This window comes from Cheilinus undulatus, linkage group 21 (genome assembly GCF_018320785.1).
Source record: "Cheilinus undulatus linkage group 21, ASM1832078v1, whole genome shotgun sequence".
NCBI classification, from domain to species: domain Eukaryota; kingdom Metazoa; phylum Chordata; class Actinopteri; order Labriformes; family Labridae; genus Cheilinus; species Cheilinus undulatus.
Genome location: NC_054885.1, coordinates 17,860,110 through 17,875,512, shown reverse-complemented (window position 1 = coordinate 17,875,512; position 15,403 = coordinate 17,860,110). Strand labels below are relative to the sequence as shown.

Genomic DNA, 15,403 nt, shown 5'->3' with positions numbered 1-15,403 from the left:
AACTTCAATATATCTGTATTTTCTTATTTTCTTGTGATAAGGTTTTGGAACATATGTTGGTTCGGCACCCTTGGTCCTGCACTTCTCTGGCCTCCTGATGGCCATCGTCCAGGCCCATGCCCCATCTCTCCAGGTGTCCTGCTAGCTGCCCCCTCCACGATGCATGCGTTCACCCCTGGTGCCTGTACCAGCCCGTTGGGTCCTGGGCAGCCAGTAGGTGGTGACCTAGAACAGGCCTGGGAAAGCATCCTAGGTGCCCATAAAAGCACAGCTGCTGTTCCCCTATCAGGCTGCAGGCCCTTCCCACCCTTGCTCTCCTGAGCACGTCAGACTTAGACATGATACCCAAAAATGCGCCGAAGAGAAGTTGTCGCTTAGGAGTCCAGTCAGCACCTCTGACCATCAGTCAACATCCAGGCCTCACAAGAGTATAGTAAGGAAGAACCAAGTTCCCCTGCCTTACAAGTCTTCTAAAAACAAGTCTAAAGTGCTTGCCACTAGGGCAAGCAGAATTGATTTTTAAGTATTTTAAATAGAATAATGAATTACATATCATTTCAAGACACCAAGGTCATTTTTGCCTGCTACATTAGCAGTTTTTTCCCTGACTATAAGCCATTCAGATGGTATTTTGGTGTTATATCTTGTCCATAGTGACGTACATCTAATAGTAAGTACAAGAAGATCTAAACAAGAGGAATCAACATCAGTAAGTAGCACAAAGTGTTTCAAGTCCAGTCGGACACAGGTGCTGCCATGCAGTGTTAGAGGTTATGCACATAATGTGTAGAATTTCATTGATGTATTTTTTAAACGATAAACATCAGCAATAAAAATAACCAATCATTAACGTGAGACCTCTCATTATCACCATCAATCAAACTATCTTCACCAACACATAATAACCAAAGTACCAAGTGCTGGGTCACTCACAAAGAGCTGGGTGCAAAACCTCCCAGAAGTAGAGCGAGAGAGTGGGAGACTCATTCTACCACTGGGGACAACAGAGGAGAAAAGTCTGAGTGCATGGTGTTCTCTAAAGTAGCGTTCTCTTGAAAGTAGAAAGGGAATCTGCAGTTCGAATGGAGTTTGGTAATTAAACAACAGAGGAGAAGAGTTGAGCTAGTGACTTAGGGCCCTGATGTGGTTGAAGTACCAGGTGCCTTTCTCTGGCTGGGTGTGGCAGGTGAGAGGGAGTGTAAACCTGGATGAGGGATTCAGAAAGGAAGAAGCTGGGGTGGAGGAGGAGCATTGCCAGTTGTAGTTTGGGGTTCTAAGTGTAGGTGAAGCAGGGATCAATGAGAAGGGCATCATGTTTGTTGAGAGGATGAGGTGTGATTGTTGCGAGTGCTGGGAGAGAATAATTCAGGCAGCTAATGGCAGCTGGGTCTATGACTGCCATACGAGTAATGCTAAGCTTTGTTGATGAGATACTTTTATTTAGAAATTAGTGTTATATTGCTTTGATTTGAAGTTTTTAAGTGAAAAAAGCATTAGTAAAACAAACCTTTTGAGTAGGATAAAAGGGTAGAAAAAATATCCAAATGAAGCCCTGTTTCACAAATCTTCTGAAAGTTTCCCAAAATTTTCAAGGTGAGCTGCATGTGTGAACACAGATTGTCACATTTTTAAACTCTGATTTTATCTTGAATGTTTTCTTGAGCATCTTCCTTTTGATTTGATGCTCACCACTGTTTTTCCTCTGCTCTTTTGTTGTTCTAGAAATACATCAAATCACACAAAGCATCGATACAAAGCAAAAACTTTGATCTTAGTTCATCCATCATTTTTGCTTTGCCATTTTGCCTGAAACCATCCACATCATTCAGCATGGGAAACTCTGGCTGAGAGGCAACTATGAAAGGTTCAGAAACTTGTGGTAATGCATGCGAGAAAACCACAAATGCCATGTCTTAGGATGTATGATATAATCAGGTTTAGGGTTTTTCCAAAGTTAAAAAAGGAAAAGACAATCTTTTAGTTCCTGTAGCTGATTCAGGAAACATGCCACCTAGTCTCATACTCATTCTATTTTTGAGATCTATGTTTTCGGATGTCTCTGACTCATAAATGACCAGCAGCTTAATCAAATGTAACTTGAGGACATACTTCATCTTCGAGTTCATTCACATTGTTCTGCAGGAAGTGATTGTGAGAGGTGGGAAGTGGAGCTGTGAAAGGTAAGGAGGCTGAAGTGACGGGCAGCAGGAAGGAAACTGGCTGAGCTGCTACTAGAACTACCAAGCTTGTGTTTATTTTCCTCTGTCTCTTAGAAGAGGTTTCTGGGGAAGAGAAACAGTGTCAGTTATGGGACGTCCTTTGTAGAAACTGCTCCGAGCATTTATAGTAACAGATCACATTTATAGAAACAGTAGAATACCCTGGATGTGATTCACCTGTTTTTTGTTTTCTGTGAGTGCAGACTTTGGGGGGTGAATCAGAGGTTATTTGTTGAAACTCTGACACCTGAATACCCAGCACTATCCTTGTTGGTATTTCCTGCTCTTTGTTCCTTTATCTCAAACTTTCCCACATGAGCGCTCATATCTGTTAAAGCCTGCGTCTGTGTCACAAAGAAAACTTTATGAAGTGGAGGCTGGCTGTTTGGGTTGAAACTGTGTATCAGCTTTTATGAGAAGATGGGACAATGTTGAAAAATTTTTACGCATGTAGATTTCAGTAAAATCTTAACAATATAGGCTGTCCATAAGGGGGGATAAAGGTGAAAGCCTTCTGGGGCTCAGCCAATTGGGACCCATGGAGGTCAGAAAAATCATGATCTATTGTAAAGTTTATCTGTGATAACCATATTTTATATTTAACCTGTATAATAACCACTCCTGTCAAAGCAGCAAAAATAAATTTGATTTATTTATGCTGTAGTACAATAAACATTCACTAAACCCTTTGGAAAGTAATGCCAGATGTCACAGCTAAGCCATGATGTGCACAAATGTCAGAATACCAGAATAAATTAGAAGAACTTAACAACTTCAAAGTAACAGTAATTAGATGATTGCAAGAAAACAGCGAAAATTGGCCAAAATTGGCGAAAGTGGAAAAAAGCAGCAAATATGGGTTCAGTAAGGAAAAGGTGGTAAAAATGGTTGTAAGAAGAGGTGAAACGCAGTTAATAAGTTGGAAAATGGATGGTTAAAGTAGTGAAATTAGGTTATAAAGTAACAAAAATTGGCTAAAAAAAAGCAAACATTAAGTTTTATGTGAAAAAATTAAGTTTGATGTGGAAACAAATGTGGCAAACTTGCCAGAGGCAGTAAGGAAAAGCTTTCAAAAAGTGGCATAAATCACTAACATCTGAACCAACACCACTTTCAGCTCCAAAAGATGAAGTAACTGTTAGCCAGGGGGCTAGCATCAATGCTACCGGTCCCATACATTGATACCATCAAGAAATCACAACTGGGGAGGGTCCATTCACTGGTTTTTCAGGGGCCCAGTCAATTTTGTGTGCAGGCCTGTTAACAATGGATAGGTGAAGACACAAATTCCTATAGGGGTCCTATGAATCAGTAGAAATAGGGTATAAAAGACATTGGGACACTTCAGGATATTGTGTCCTCTGTGACTTTTTCTTCTCAGGTTAAACATTGTCTCTGATAGCTGAAGCTCCAACCTGAACCAGCCAGTCATGCCCACAGGCTCTGGGTTATTCTATCTGCGTTTGAGCGGAGGATAGGAGACTTAGCAAGGCAGCTGCAAAGAAATTACAATGAAATGTAGTGAGAGATGACAGGCGAGTAACAAAGATGACAGAAAAGACAAAGAGCAGTGATAGGACTTTGGCTGGTTCATCAGTGTTGGATTTTACACTTTTGGATTTGTGAGATTAAGCTTGCACCATATTTAAAATTCAGTGGTTATTACTCTTTTGCTGTTTTGTTTTGTTTTTACCAAAATGTCACATTTTCCTTCTTTGGACTTCAGCTTCTACTACACAGCAGTTACCTTACCATAGGTAAAATATTATCTTTTTTTTTTCTTTTTTCTTTTTTTTAGCTGAACTAAATAACAAAAACTGGTCCTAAGTGTCATAAACCAATAACATCAGTAGTTTTTAAAAAAATCTAGAAAAAAAAACATAAATTCTAAGGGTTCCTAGGGATTTGTGCCAAAACTCTATTCTGTTAATTTCAGTGCAGCATGCTGTCCGAGTTTTTTAAGGTTGCATTGTTGTGTTGTCATATATTCCCTACTCATTTACACAGTAACCACATTTTTAAAAGTACTTAAACTCACATGTCAGGTGTTACGCAGATAACACCTTACATTTGAGAAAACAGAGAAAACAAATATCAGGTGACACACTGACACAACTGAAGAAAACAGAGATCAGATTCTTTTCTAGAGTTGTTTACAGGTCAAAAAGATCGACCCTGAAAGCTGAAATGTTGTAGACATCTGAGGGTTCTTGCATTAGCAGGGCTGATACAACCCAATTTCCAAATGAATTAAAATAAACAAAATAAATTGAATTTAAATTAAATTCCTGGTTTGAATCCCTTGTTGGACGGGGTCCTTCTATGAGGAGTGTGTATGCTATCCCCTGTGGGTTCTCTACGGATACACCGCCTCCCTCCCACAGACCACTAGGATAAACTTTGCAGTTCTCTTAGTTGTCTAGTGACAGTGGAACAGGTGGTGCTCCTTTCTTTCAGATCAATTCCATCACCATAATGTCATAGTGATCCTTACTACCTGAGTGTCAATGTGTGAATGTAAAGGCCTACTTTTTAGGTATGGAGTGGATGGATGAATAAATTAATATCCTTTTCTTTTTGTATATTTTTAGGCGTTTTTTCGCCTATGTACAGGGAGGAGGAGAGTGGGGGTGAGACATGCAGGAAAGGAGACACAAGCTGGACTTGAACTGGACCAACTTGTGCCCCCCTTTTAAAAACAGGACAGTAGGAACTGGGAGGGACTTTTCATACTGTTGGTTGCCACTTGCAGCTACCAGTAGCAATGAATGTGAGAACACTCTAACACTTATATTTCTTGCTGGTCATTTAGAGACATACAGTTGTAGTGCATCATTAAAACTGAAAGCAACTGAAACAGACAGCAAGTCTATAAGCACTGACTGCTTCCTCCTTTTATCCTTATTTTACTATTTGATCTGATCTCTCTTAATCTGTATGGTATAATTATGCCTCCGCCAGCATAGCTGGAGGCATAATAGTTTTGGGTTGTCTGTCCATCTGTCCGGCCATTCTTAAGGATGTGAAAAGAAGCCTTTGAGGGATCTTCAGATTTTGCACAAATAATGTGCAGATGACCCAAGGATGAACTGATTTGATTTTGTTATTGGTCAAAGGTCATTTGGCCTCATGTTCATCCCTTATATATGAACAAAACTTCTCAAAATCCTGCACTAAAGTTCATTGTGACTCAAAGATCAGTTGTTTTGATCAGACTCCCAAAACTTACTGCGGCCCCAAAAAACATGAGATTTACCTTTTATTTATCATAGCTTTGTTTCATAAATAGGAAATTTCAGTGCAAATGCTTTCAGATACATTAGCATTACTTGTAAAGTGTTTGTGAGCCAAATGCCACAATTAAAAAGTCACTTCCATTTATTTTGTTTTAATCAGGTCTGAAAGTCTTTCCAAGTAGCATTAATGTCTCCAAAGAAAAGTCTTAAAAATGAGCAGCATTGTAAAATGTTTACTGGTTTCACCAGTTAATCTAACGCCAGTTAAACCACGACACCGGCTGTATATAAAAGATAAAATAAGTGATAAAAAGGTGGCATAAGTTGAAATTTCTGCCTGTGTTAGTCTGAAAATGACACATAATCAAGTCTTTAATGATCATTTAACATGCAGTTCACAAGTTGGGTCTTTTCTTTGCTGTCTCATAAATCTCACTGAGTTTTCTCCACTTTGCCAAAGCTATGTTGAGGGAAAAATGCATCATGGAAAATTAAGATAAACACAAGATACTTGTTCCAAATTGTGAGCATTAAATCAAAATTATGAGACTCTGACTCTCAGCTGTTTCCTCCTCTCGTGCCAGTTGTCGGGCCGGACAAAGAGGACCCCTCCTGTCCAGCAGAGAGTGGGAATTTATGACCCCATGCAGTCTGTTGTTGACCCCCCCTTTCCCCTCAATCTTCCTGCAACTTCTCTTCAAAGGAGCGCCACAGAAGCCTCTGTGTCAACAAGCAGCTAGAGACAACCAGGGCCTCACATATCTACATCTTACTCACAGGAACATAAATATACAAACCCCAGCACCCTACAGACACACATTATCAGGCAGAGACAGTGATAATAGGCTTGTTATTATGTTAGAGAAGAAGACAGAAAGAAGGTTACTCTTTCTATTAAATCAGCTGAAATGGAGACTGTGGCAGGACATGAACATTGTGTCTTTTTGGCTCTTAACAGCAGGAAAGCTATCCAAGCTTCTCCATTAAATACAAGTGTATCAAACAGAGGGATAGTGTGGCCTGCCTGGCAGAGGATGGAGTGTTACGCTCTCAGTGGAGGCCTTAAAGTAAATGATGGCGAAAAGATCTGGCAGCTACACCCGTCAGACTGAAAGTATGTGTGTGCAGAGGAGGGTGACGGACTTTTAGTGAAAGAAAAGACGCAGTAACTGGAGGGAAGCGGAGTGAGACAGAGGAGATATGAAAGAATAAGGGAGGAAGAAGCCTGGAGCGGGGGGGTAAAGTTGGATAAATGGGGTAACTACAATTAATCATAGGATAGCAGTGAGTGCACACGCTCTGTGAAGAGGCCTGGAGGGGGGAAACCTCACCCATTTAACCCCCCTTGTGTGTCCCTTCTCTGCCTCCAGAGCCTCAGCAGCAGTGATAACCAGTGCAGCCCAAGCAAGCCAAGGGAGGTGGGAGCCTGTAGATGGGTAGGGGGGGGCGCGGTCAAGCGAGTAAATAGGTTGATGGTTGTTTATGGGTGGCAGGCTGGCATGTGTGATTATGTAATGACCAAGGGGAGGCCTTCTTGGAGTTTCGTCTTCATCCATCCCTGAGAAAATGAGATCGGGGGCGCGTCGCCTCACATCACCCTCAGAATCAGGGCTTACTCAGCCAATCACAGGGACGCCCCTGACGCCTCAGGCTATGTGTCAGACTCTGACTAAGCCTGACCTAGAGTCGCAAGACACATACGACATACATGTTGTTTAGAATAGGGCCGTCGAAATGTGCAATACTTTTTGTTATCAAATGATGCAATCTCAATTATTTTGATGATCAATTATGCTGAAAAGGAGCCAACTGTTTTAAATCCATTTTGTCCATATTTTTTATAGAATTAAAGCTCCTGTGAGGAAGTTTCAGTTTTGTATTGAGTTTGGTGCCCCCTATGGACAGAGCTGTTTGTTAGTATTCGCTTATGTCAACTTGCTGTGTATTGATTCATCTAGCACCAGTATTTGGAGCAATGTTTTACTAAGTGATACTATACATTTACAAAAAATCCCCCATTATTTTCAGTGATTGGCAGTTTAATTGGTTACTTTTCAAATTCTTAGCACTGTTAGAATTCTAAAAAACTGGACATTTTATACTTGTTACTTTTCATGAAATAGCCAACATAAGACTAAGGTTTTTTACAAGTGAGGTTACGCTAACATCAGATTAGCATCCTGGGAGAAAGAATGTCCTGTTCAGTAAGGACCTTCACTGCTGATAAGCAATCAGATGTGAACTTTTTTATCCCCTCTATGAGTTAAAGCCATGGTTCCTAACTTGGGCTCTGGACACCCCTCGGGAAGGGGCAAGGACCTCAGGGTGGACACAAAACCCGTCTGCTCTGATGTCAAAACTAGATGTAAATGTGTCCGTTTAAATAATGATAAAAAACATACTATACAAGGGCAAACCTAAAAGATTAAAAAAAACACAGGGATTCTGTTAATTTTTGAGCAAAAAGGTCAAATTTTTAAGGAAAATCTATTGAGATTATAAAGTTGAATATCAACATGAGAACAAACTCAGAATTGCAGAGTTTAAAAAGTTGAAATTTCTGGGTTTAAAAAGTTTTAGTGTTGTGAATTTACAACTGTGTAAAGTGAAAAATTTACAAGAAACCAAACTGAAAATAATGGACTTTATGATCTCAAAAATTCCAAGGTTTTTTTCATGCACATTTATGACTTTTGAAGTAAAAAATATCTATTCTTTACTCCTAAGTTAACTTTTTAAACTTGAGAATTTCAGCATTGTGCGGCCCTTGTACACTGCTGTGACAATGGATAGCTTATAAATAGATGTTTTGTCAAGAAAAAGTGTTTGTAGGCCTGTTATGTTGGGATTTTGTCAATGAGAACAGTTAAGATTGATATGTACTTTTCCAAACTTTTCTTAGATTTGAGTAGGGGGGCCTTAAGATGAAAAGTTGGGAACCACTGAGTTAAAAGACCAGAATATAGAAGTGAGTCAGTAAGTGATGTACTGAAAGAACATTTTGTGGCATTTTGTGGTGCAAACAGGCCCTTTGTCCCTGATCGAACACACCATAACTGTACACACTGTGCCTTCATCCCCTTTAATAGGTCTACCTGTTCATTCCTGTAAACGATTACAACAATGAGTAGTAAATGCCATAGACATATCCAATGATATGTATTCACTCTGTGTTTCCATACCTCTTTTCCACCAAACCAGTTCCAGAGTAATGCTGGGCTAGAGCTTGAGCCAGTTTGCATTTGGTTCAGTCTAACCATCAGAGAACCATTTTACTCTCCCTTTGGCTGGAGATGGCCGGAGAGCCATGTCATTCCTAGCAACACTGCACTCATTGCTCCCTCCAGCTCTCCAGCCAGGAGTCAGCTTGTCTCCTTTGACCGCCGTTGCTTTGCTTTTACATCCATGTTTGTTTTGCACCGTTGATACCAGATAAGAGGATGTAGTTGCAGCTCTTTGTTGTATTCCAAAATCAGCGTCTTAAAATGTGCTTACCCACCTGCTGAGATTTGACACATGACATGACGCACAACCTCCCTCCTCCTCCTCCGCTCCACACCGACCAGCAGCCCATCAATAATAGAAAGCCCACTTTGCTCGCCTGTCAGGGAAAATTGATGTGAGCCTGTATCTGCATGCAATCTGGGGAAAGATGTGGACAAACCCCAAGCAGGAGGGGGGTACACCAACATCGGACCACTCTTCCCACAGAAAACCATCAGATTACAGGCTGATTTATGTCCTAGTGTGCTGGAATAAAAAACACATGAGCTGCAGAGATAGATCTGGATGGAAGAAGTCCAGCTGTGACATCCATGTTGTACCACTTTAAGACTGGGATAGTGCTGCTAAGCCTCATTCCACCATGGTGAATTCCCAGCTTTCCCTATGCTCACTGAAAACTGCTGCATGAGTAACCTGGAGCGGGATTTAGGCCACATATGGTGATTATCTGCCTTAAATAGGAGCTGAGTGAAGGTCATGACTATGACTTTGCGTCTCAGAGGCAGAGGATGGAGAGAGTGAGCAGACAGAGGAGACATGGTGAAATAAAGGCTGAGTTGGCAGCTGCAGCTCTTGGCGTGGGAAGGCCCCCGTTAGCTGCTCTTTCCCTCCTTGACTCTGGTCTGTTCCCTCCAAAGGCAGGCCAGCTTTTGAAGTGGCTCGCACCCCTCAGAGTAATAGTAGCCACATGGGCACCAAGCTCAAGCTACCACCGTGCCTTTAATTTTTTTTCCATCCTAAAACATGTAACCTCCTTTACATAATGCCACAGCTACTGTGGAGCACATGCAGTAGGAAAAAGTGTAACTCTTGGCAACAGTCTACTTCCTGTTCTACTGATGAGTAAGCTTCCTCCATGCCGTATTGATTCATATGGGCAGTTTTTGTCTGTGCCCAGAGAGGCTAAAAATAAAAGTCCGTCAACACTTTTCCCAGAAGGTTTCATCAATTACAATCAGAACTGTCTACATGCGGAAAGTCTTTTGAAATATCTCTTATTGTTTATGTCTTTGTTTAACTTTGTGTCATTTTAAACATGAGTCAAACAGACTTTTTTTAGCTACAGGTTATGAGACTTTGCATGTTTCATAAGCCTGTTTGTTTTTCCCCGGTGTTCTTAGGATGTGTTTTTCCAGTAGCAATATTTAGCTTATCTGAGTTATCTACTATTAATTAATAAGTCAAATGGTAGAGTGGATTTGTAAAACCATTCCATGTTTGAGCCATTTTGGGAATGAAGAGGCAAGAAAACCAAAAAAAACTCTCTTAATGTTTGAACATTTGTTGATTTAATATTTTCTATAACATTTCCATGATGGGTTTGAACTTTTGGCTAAATTAGTTGCCTAAAATAAACAACTCTGACTGTTTTCTGAGGCATTACAGACAGCAACCCATAACCAGTTTTTGAGAAATGAGTCTTCAGATGCATTAATAATGAAGCCAACATACACTAAATAGAGAATTTATTGAAATCTTTCCATTTGTTGCTATACCTCTACTTCTCAGTAGTACGTCTTGTAGGCACACGAAGGAAAGGTCAGAGCACAGCAATCATCAGTGACAACAGATGGACATTAAGCATAGACATATAGCATAGAAGAGGAGCTGGGGTGGAGGAAGGTTGCAAAAAGCAGCTTGCAGGGGGAGCAGCAAAGCATAGCCAGGCTAGAGCAGTTTAAATATGGCAGCATAAGTGCGATTAGCCAATAGTGTGCTTAGAGTAAATCAGCTCGCCGCCAGCTGATGAGGACCTGTGTTTATTCATATATGGCAGCGCTCAACTCCATGGAACTACTGCTCCATTTTACAACAAATCCATGTAAGTGCTTTTGTCACAACTTAACACAGAGTCCTTGCACATGATGCGCATAATATATCTGAAAGGATAATTGCAGAATAATAGGCTACATAAAGCTCTTGTTGGTCTATGTATAATGGAAAGTAATCTAAATCGGTGGATTAAAACTGATGTGTCGGGACCCGAAAGTAGGTCACAGAGCTTTCATCAGTGAATGTATACCTGGAAAAAATGAGGCAAGAAGTTCATGATGTACGGAAGCCCTAAGTGGACATAGATTAGTATGTGTAATTTATATGCACATCCCTGCTATTTCATTCTTGTTTTGAATTGAGGACTCTGTTTTTATTTTGTTTTTATTCATAAATTTCTCATAATCAGGGAGAAATGCACTTAAAAGTGCACTTCCACATTTATGCTGGAAGCGATCCTAGAATGCACTCTAGGATCGAAGGATGCCGTATGTGCTCCGGGGATGCCTCAAGCGCGAACACGGAAGTGCACTTTAAGTCTGTTTCTCCCTCATTATGAGAAAATAATGACTGAAAAAACTTTTTTGTTTTGTTTTGCAAATAGACCTTATGAGATGATTGGACAGAGTTCTCAGTTTAAAACAAGAAGTAATATTGAGAAGGTGGGCAGCGCTGAGTGATACTGGTTTCAGCTCAATTCTTGTGTGGGGGTTTCCGTGTTACAGAGGTGAGTTTGAAGCCATAACTGATGGCAGCCTCCATAAAAAGACACATCCTGTTACAATTAAAAGAATAAGAATTTCTCTGTCTTTGGAAACTTTAGGAAATATTTGAGAAAAATGATGGTGGAAAATATGTATATATTCAACATACAAATGGCAGCTTTCTTCGTCCAAAAATTCGACATGTTGTATTTTCAACCCTGTTTTGCCTTGATAATGAGTAAATTTAAGTGCACCAATGTTCCCCCAGGGCTTCTGTAATGATGCACTCTTTAACATGCTAATTTGGTTTTCTTTGTTTATTCATATGTTTTGTTCCATCTAAGGTCCAAACTACTTCATTAAATAAATTTAGTTGGTTGAATATTAGGAAAATTTGGGACAGGATTTCTCATTAGGGAGGTTGTCATGGGTTCTGAGGCTAGACCAATTAAAAACCACTACAAACTAAACTACATAAACTAAGTAGATGCATTTATTTTAGAGTAGTTTTGAAATTAAACTGTGAAAACGCGAAACTAAATAGACAAATACTTCTGTTTGATGGCTGTAATTATTATTTTACCTCCCTGCTTACAATGGAAAAGGTACAGAGAGCTCGTGAAATGTATTAAACTTAATTCCCTTAATTAAAAGTCATATAAATCAATTCAGTCTGGACAGAAAGTTACATCCACTGGACAGGATCAACATCAACATAAACAACATTAGTAACTGTATTCTAATTACAGTACTCCATTAATGCAATTATTATAACTCTGTATTTATTTCTGGTATGGATTAATGTTTTTTAATCTCTTTTAAATACTTAAATAAATCATCTAGTTGGCATCAGCCACCCTTCCCATCCTGCACATTAATGTTTTGGCACAGCCAGAGGGAGCCCGCACGCTGTGGGTTAGCAGGGTGGAGCGCATTGATTTACGCAACGCACCCTCCTCTAGTTTGACTCACCTCTATTCCCGTACTGTCAATGTATCAGTAATACTAACAAAATGACTTCCGGTGATACACAATAAAAGCTTACAGTAAGGCTGCAATTAATGAAGTAAAATTTAGGGAATTTTCAGAGACTTCCCAACAAAACCTTTCGACTAAATATCACCGATACGGTGGTTGAACTTTTATCAAAAGCTACGAGAGACAATTGCCTTTGTTTAGCTTAACGCACGCGCCTTCTTTGAACTTTTACTTTGAAGGCTGTTTTCCGGTGTCCCCCTCGGACCGTCAGAGAGTGTATTGTGTGTTGTGTGTGCTCACGCTGCTGTAGCCCGTTTCCAGGCAGGGGCCGAGCACAGAGGGATTTAGTTTGTTCAACTGATGCGGTCCGGAGGAAGTAGAAGAAGAAAACGAAGAAGAAGAAGAAGAAGAGGAGGAGGAGGAGGTGGAGGGGGGAGGGAGCTGAAACAACGGGAATAGAGAGGGATTTTTTCTCAGAGGAAGGAAGCCGGAGAAAAAGTGTTTAACGTGTAGCTTCATAGACGTCCTTACTCTGAGCTCAGACGTCTGCCTCGCTGTTGCCGCTCGTGTAGCAACAAACCAGCCCGTCGTTGTTGCAGCCGGACAGTTTCTGCTGCCCAATGAATGGAGTTGCTTTCTGCCTTGTTGGAATACCACCCTACTCTGACAACCACGTAAGTCCTACACGATTACACTGTCGATAATATTGCCATACGTTCATTTGTGCTTGGACAGGCTGTGTTGTTTGGGACTGGTCAGAGAGCGTGATTTCCTAAGAGGATTAACACTAGTTTACATAGCCACTGTGTACACACTCACACTCATACTGCAGAGAAAACTAGTGTTTGATATCTGCACCTTTCTATTATCAATACCGAGCACTGGTACCGACGTTAAGACATGTTTAACAGCCGCGATGCTTGAGTCTTTTGTCCGTGTACTGGAACTGCAGGACGCCTGTCAGTCCAGACGGGACGTCCCAGGCAGGGATGCAATTAGGAGTGCATCGTTCACTCCTTGTCTGTGTTAATTTTTCATATAAATCAGATTAGATACTTATCAAATTGCCCTCAATGGACACGTTTAGCTCTTCTGTAGAGCTTCATGAACCTGGATGTTTTGCCTAGATATTCAATTTAATGTAATCAGAAAGTGATATGAAGTAGTTTCAGATGAGGTGATATGACTGTACATTAGAAAATAGATCACATGATATCAGATACACCAGTAGAAAGAAGTTTTATTTTCTAAGTATCTTAAGATGCTGCACATATACTGTAAAAAGTTGCTGTGAGTTTTCCACCTGTAAAAGAATACACTTATGTGATTTTTGCCCTTTTTCATTTCTTTTTTTTAACACACTCAGATTCTTCTGTAAGAGTCACGTTCTCGCTGGTCTGAGAGCAGGAATGTTTATCAGCATCGATGTGTCATAGTGAAGTCATGAGGTATGATATGTCACTCTGGGCGGTGGTCTGCTTGTTGAAGAGAAGGCATATGGTTTGGTATACTGGCACTTTAGCGTATGCTTGGATCTGCTTTGATTCAACCTCAGTGGGTCTTTGGCTCAGTATGTGATGTGGCTGATTCAAAGAGTTGCAGAGAAATTTCCCATAGTCCTTTGTTGCACGAATTTGGTGTATGGTTTTGGGTGTGAAGTTTGATTTGCAGCTTAAAAATGATAGATACCTCTATACTTTTTTAAAACCAAGTGTTACAGTCTTTGCAAGGGGTGGGAGATATTGCTAATACTACCAAATATTGTCACCTTGACTCAGCAAAAAATCAATGATTTGCTGATGCCAAATATAGCTGTTTAAATTAAACAGACAGTGTACATTCTCAACAGATTTCCCTGCCAGTTTGACCCACAGCATCACTAATTCATGACTGCCCACAACTGTGTTTATGGCACGAAAGAAGGATATGAAAACACAAGTTAATTAGCCAGAAGATAGAAGAAGATATAGAAATAAGTGAACGGGATGATTTTAGACAGTTAGTGAGAAGAAGTTAAAGGATAAAGCATTATGAGGTGAAACTGACACCAATTTGCAGTGATGAGTCCTGCACTTACCTTTAGGATACATACCATGAGTCCATTTCATGATATTGCAACCTATAGTATTGTATCATGCCATGCCGTTATACCTGATTGTATCATATTGCACTCTATTGCATCGTATCGTAGTGTAATGTGACCTGCAATTCCCACCCCTAAACTCTGCTATTTTGATTATTGATTATGTTAAAAAGCAATAAAGCTTTAAAAATATAGTTTTTTAAAATCAACATCTGAAATATTATCTGACTTTCTCTTACATGATCTTTTAGTTTAACATTCTGGTATTGTGACCACCTCTGCATTCTTAGTCTTGTTGTAATTACATTTTTATGACTTTACCTCCCTTTGGTTCCTTCATTTTCCGGGCATAGTGTTCAGTAGTTTATTCCCTCCAGCAAAGAATAATGTTTCCTACTTTGTGGTGATGCTCTAATTGAACCTCCCTGGTTGTGCCTTTGCTCCTTCAAACACTTTTATCTTTTCAATTTGCCGCTTGTTAATTGAGCTGCTGTCGTAAAACATGTTTATAGTAAATGTGCAACCACAAAGCTCTGCCTAAAGGAACAAGAGCTCAAAGTGTATGATATCCTCCTGTGTGTCTCTCTTTGTGCACAGGCTTTCACGCTGACCTATCTCATACCCGACCTTTGACCCTGCATGTCTCAGCCAACACCCAGCTCTCACTTTGCCTGGACCTTTCTCTACATCTTCATGGTGCTGATCATCAGCTGTAGAGAGGGTTTTTTTTCAGAGCAGTAAACCAAATTATCCTCCTGGTGTGAAACTGAATACATCCACGAGCTCGAACAGATAACCTGTATGTATTTTCATTTCTGTTCTTGTGTGTGAACCACTTAGATGTAGTGATAAAAGGCAACAAAATGACACCGCAACCTGATAAAACGTGTCACAAAGTAAACCAGC

At 40.3% G+C, this 15,403-nt stretch overlaps 1 protein-coding gene across 2 annotated transcripts in view; it reads left to right on the top strand.

Moving 5' to 3' along the window:
* Positions 1 to 15,403, top strand: part of arhgap23a (Rho GTPase activating protein 23a) — a 96,503-nt gene that overhangs the window by 8,832 nt on the left and 72,268 nt on the right. Inside the window, exon 1 of one of the 2 annotated variants that reach the window (XM_041778544.1) lies at positions 12,871 to 13,088. The exons of the other annotated variant lie outside the window; for it this stretch is intronic. Coding sequence (XP_041634478.1) covers positions 13,035 to 13,088 — 54 coding nt within the window. The 5' untranslated portion in view covers positions 12,871 to 13,034. Of the gene's footprint in view, positions 1 to 12,870; positions 13,089 to 15,403 lie in introns of those variants that run through there. 2 annotated transcript variants of the gene reach the window in all.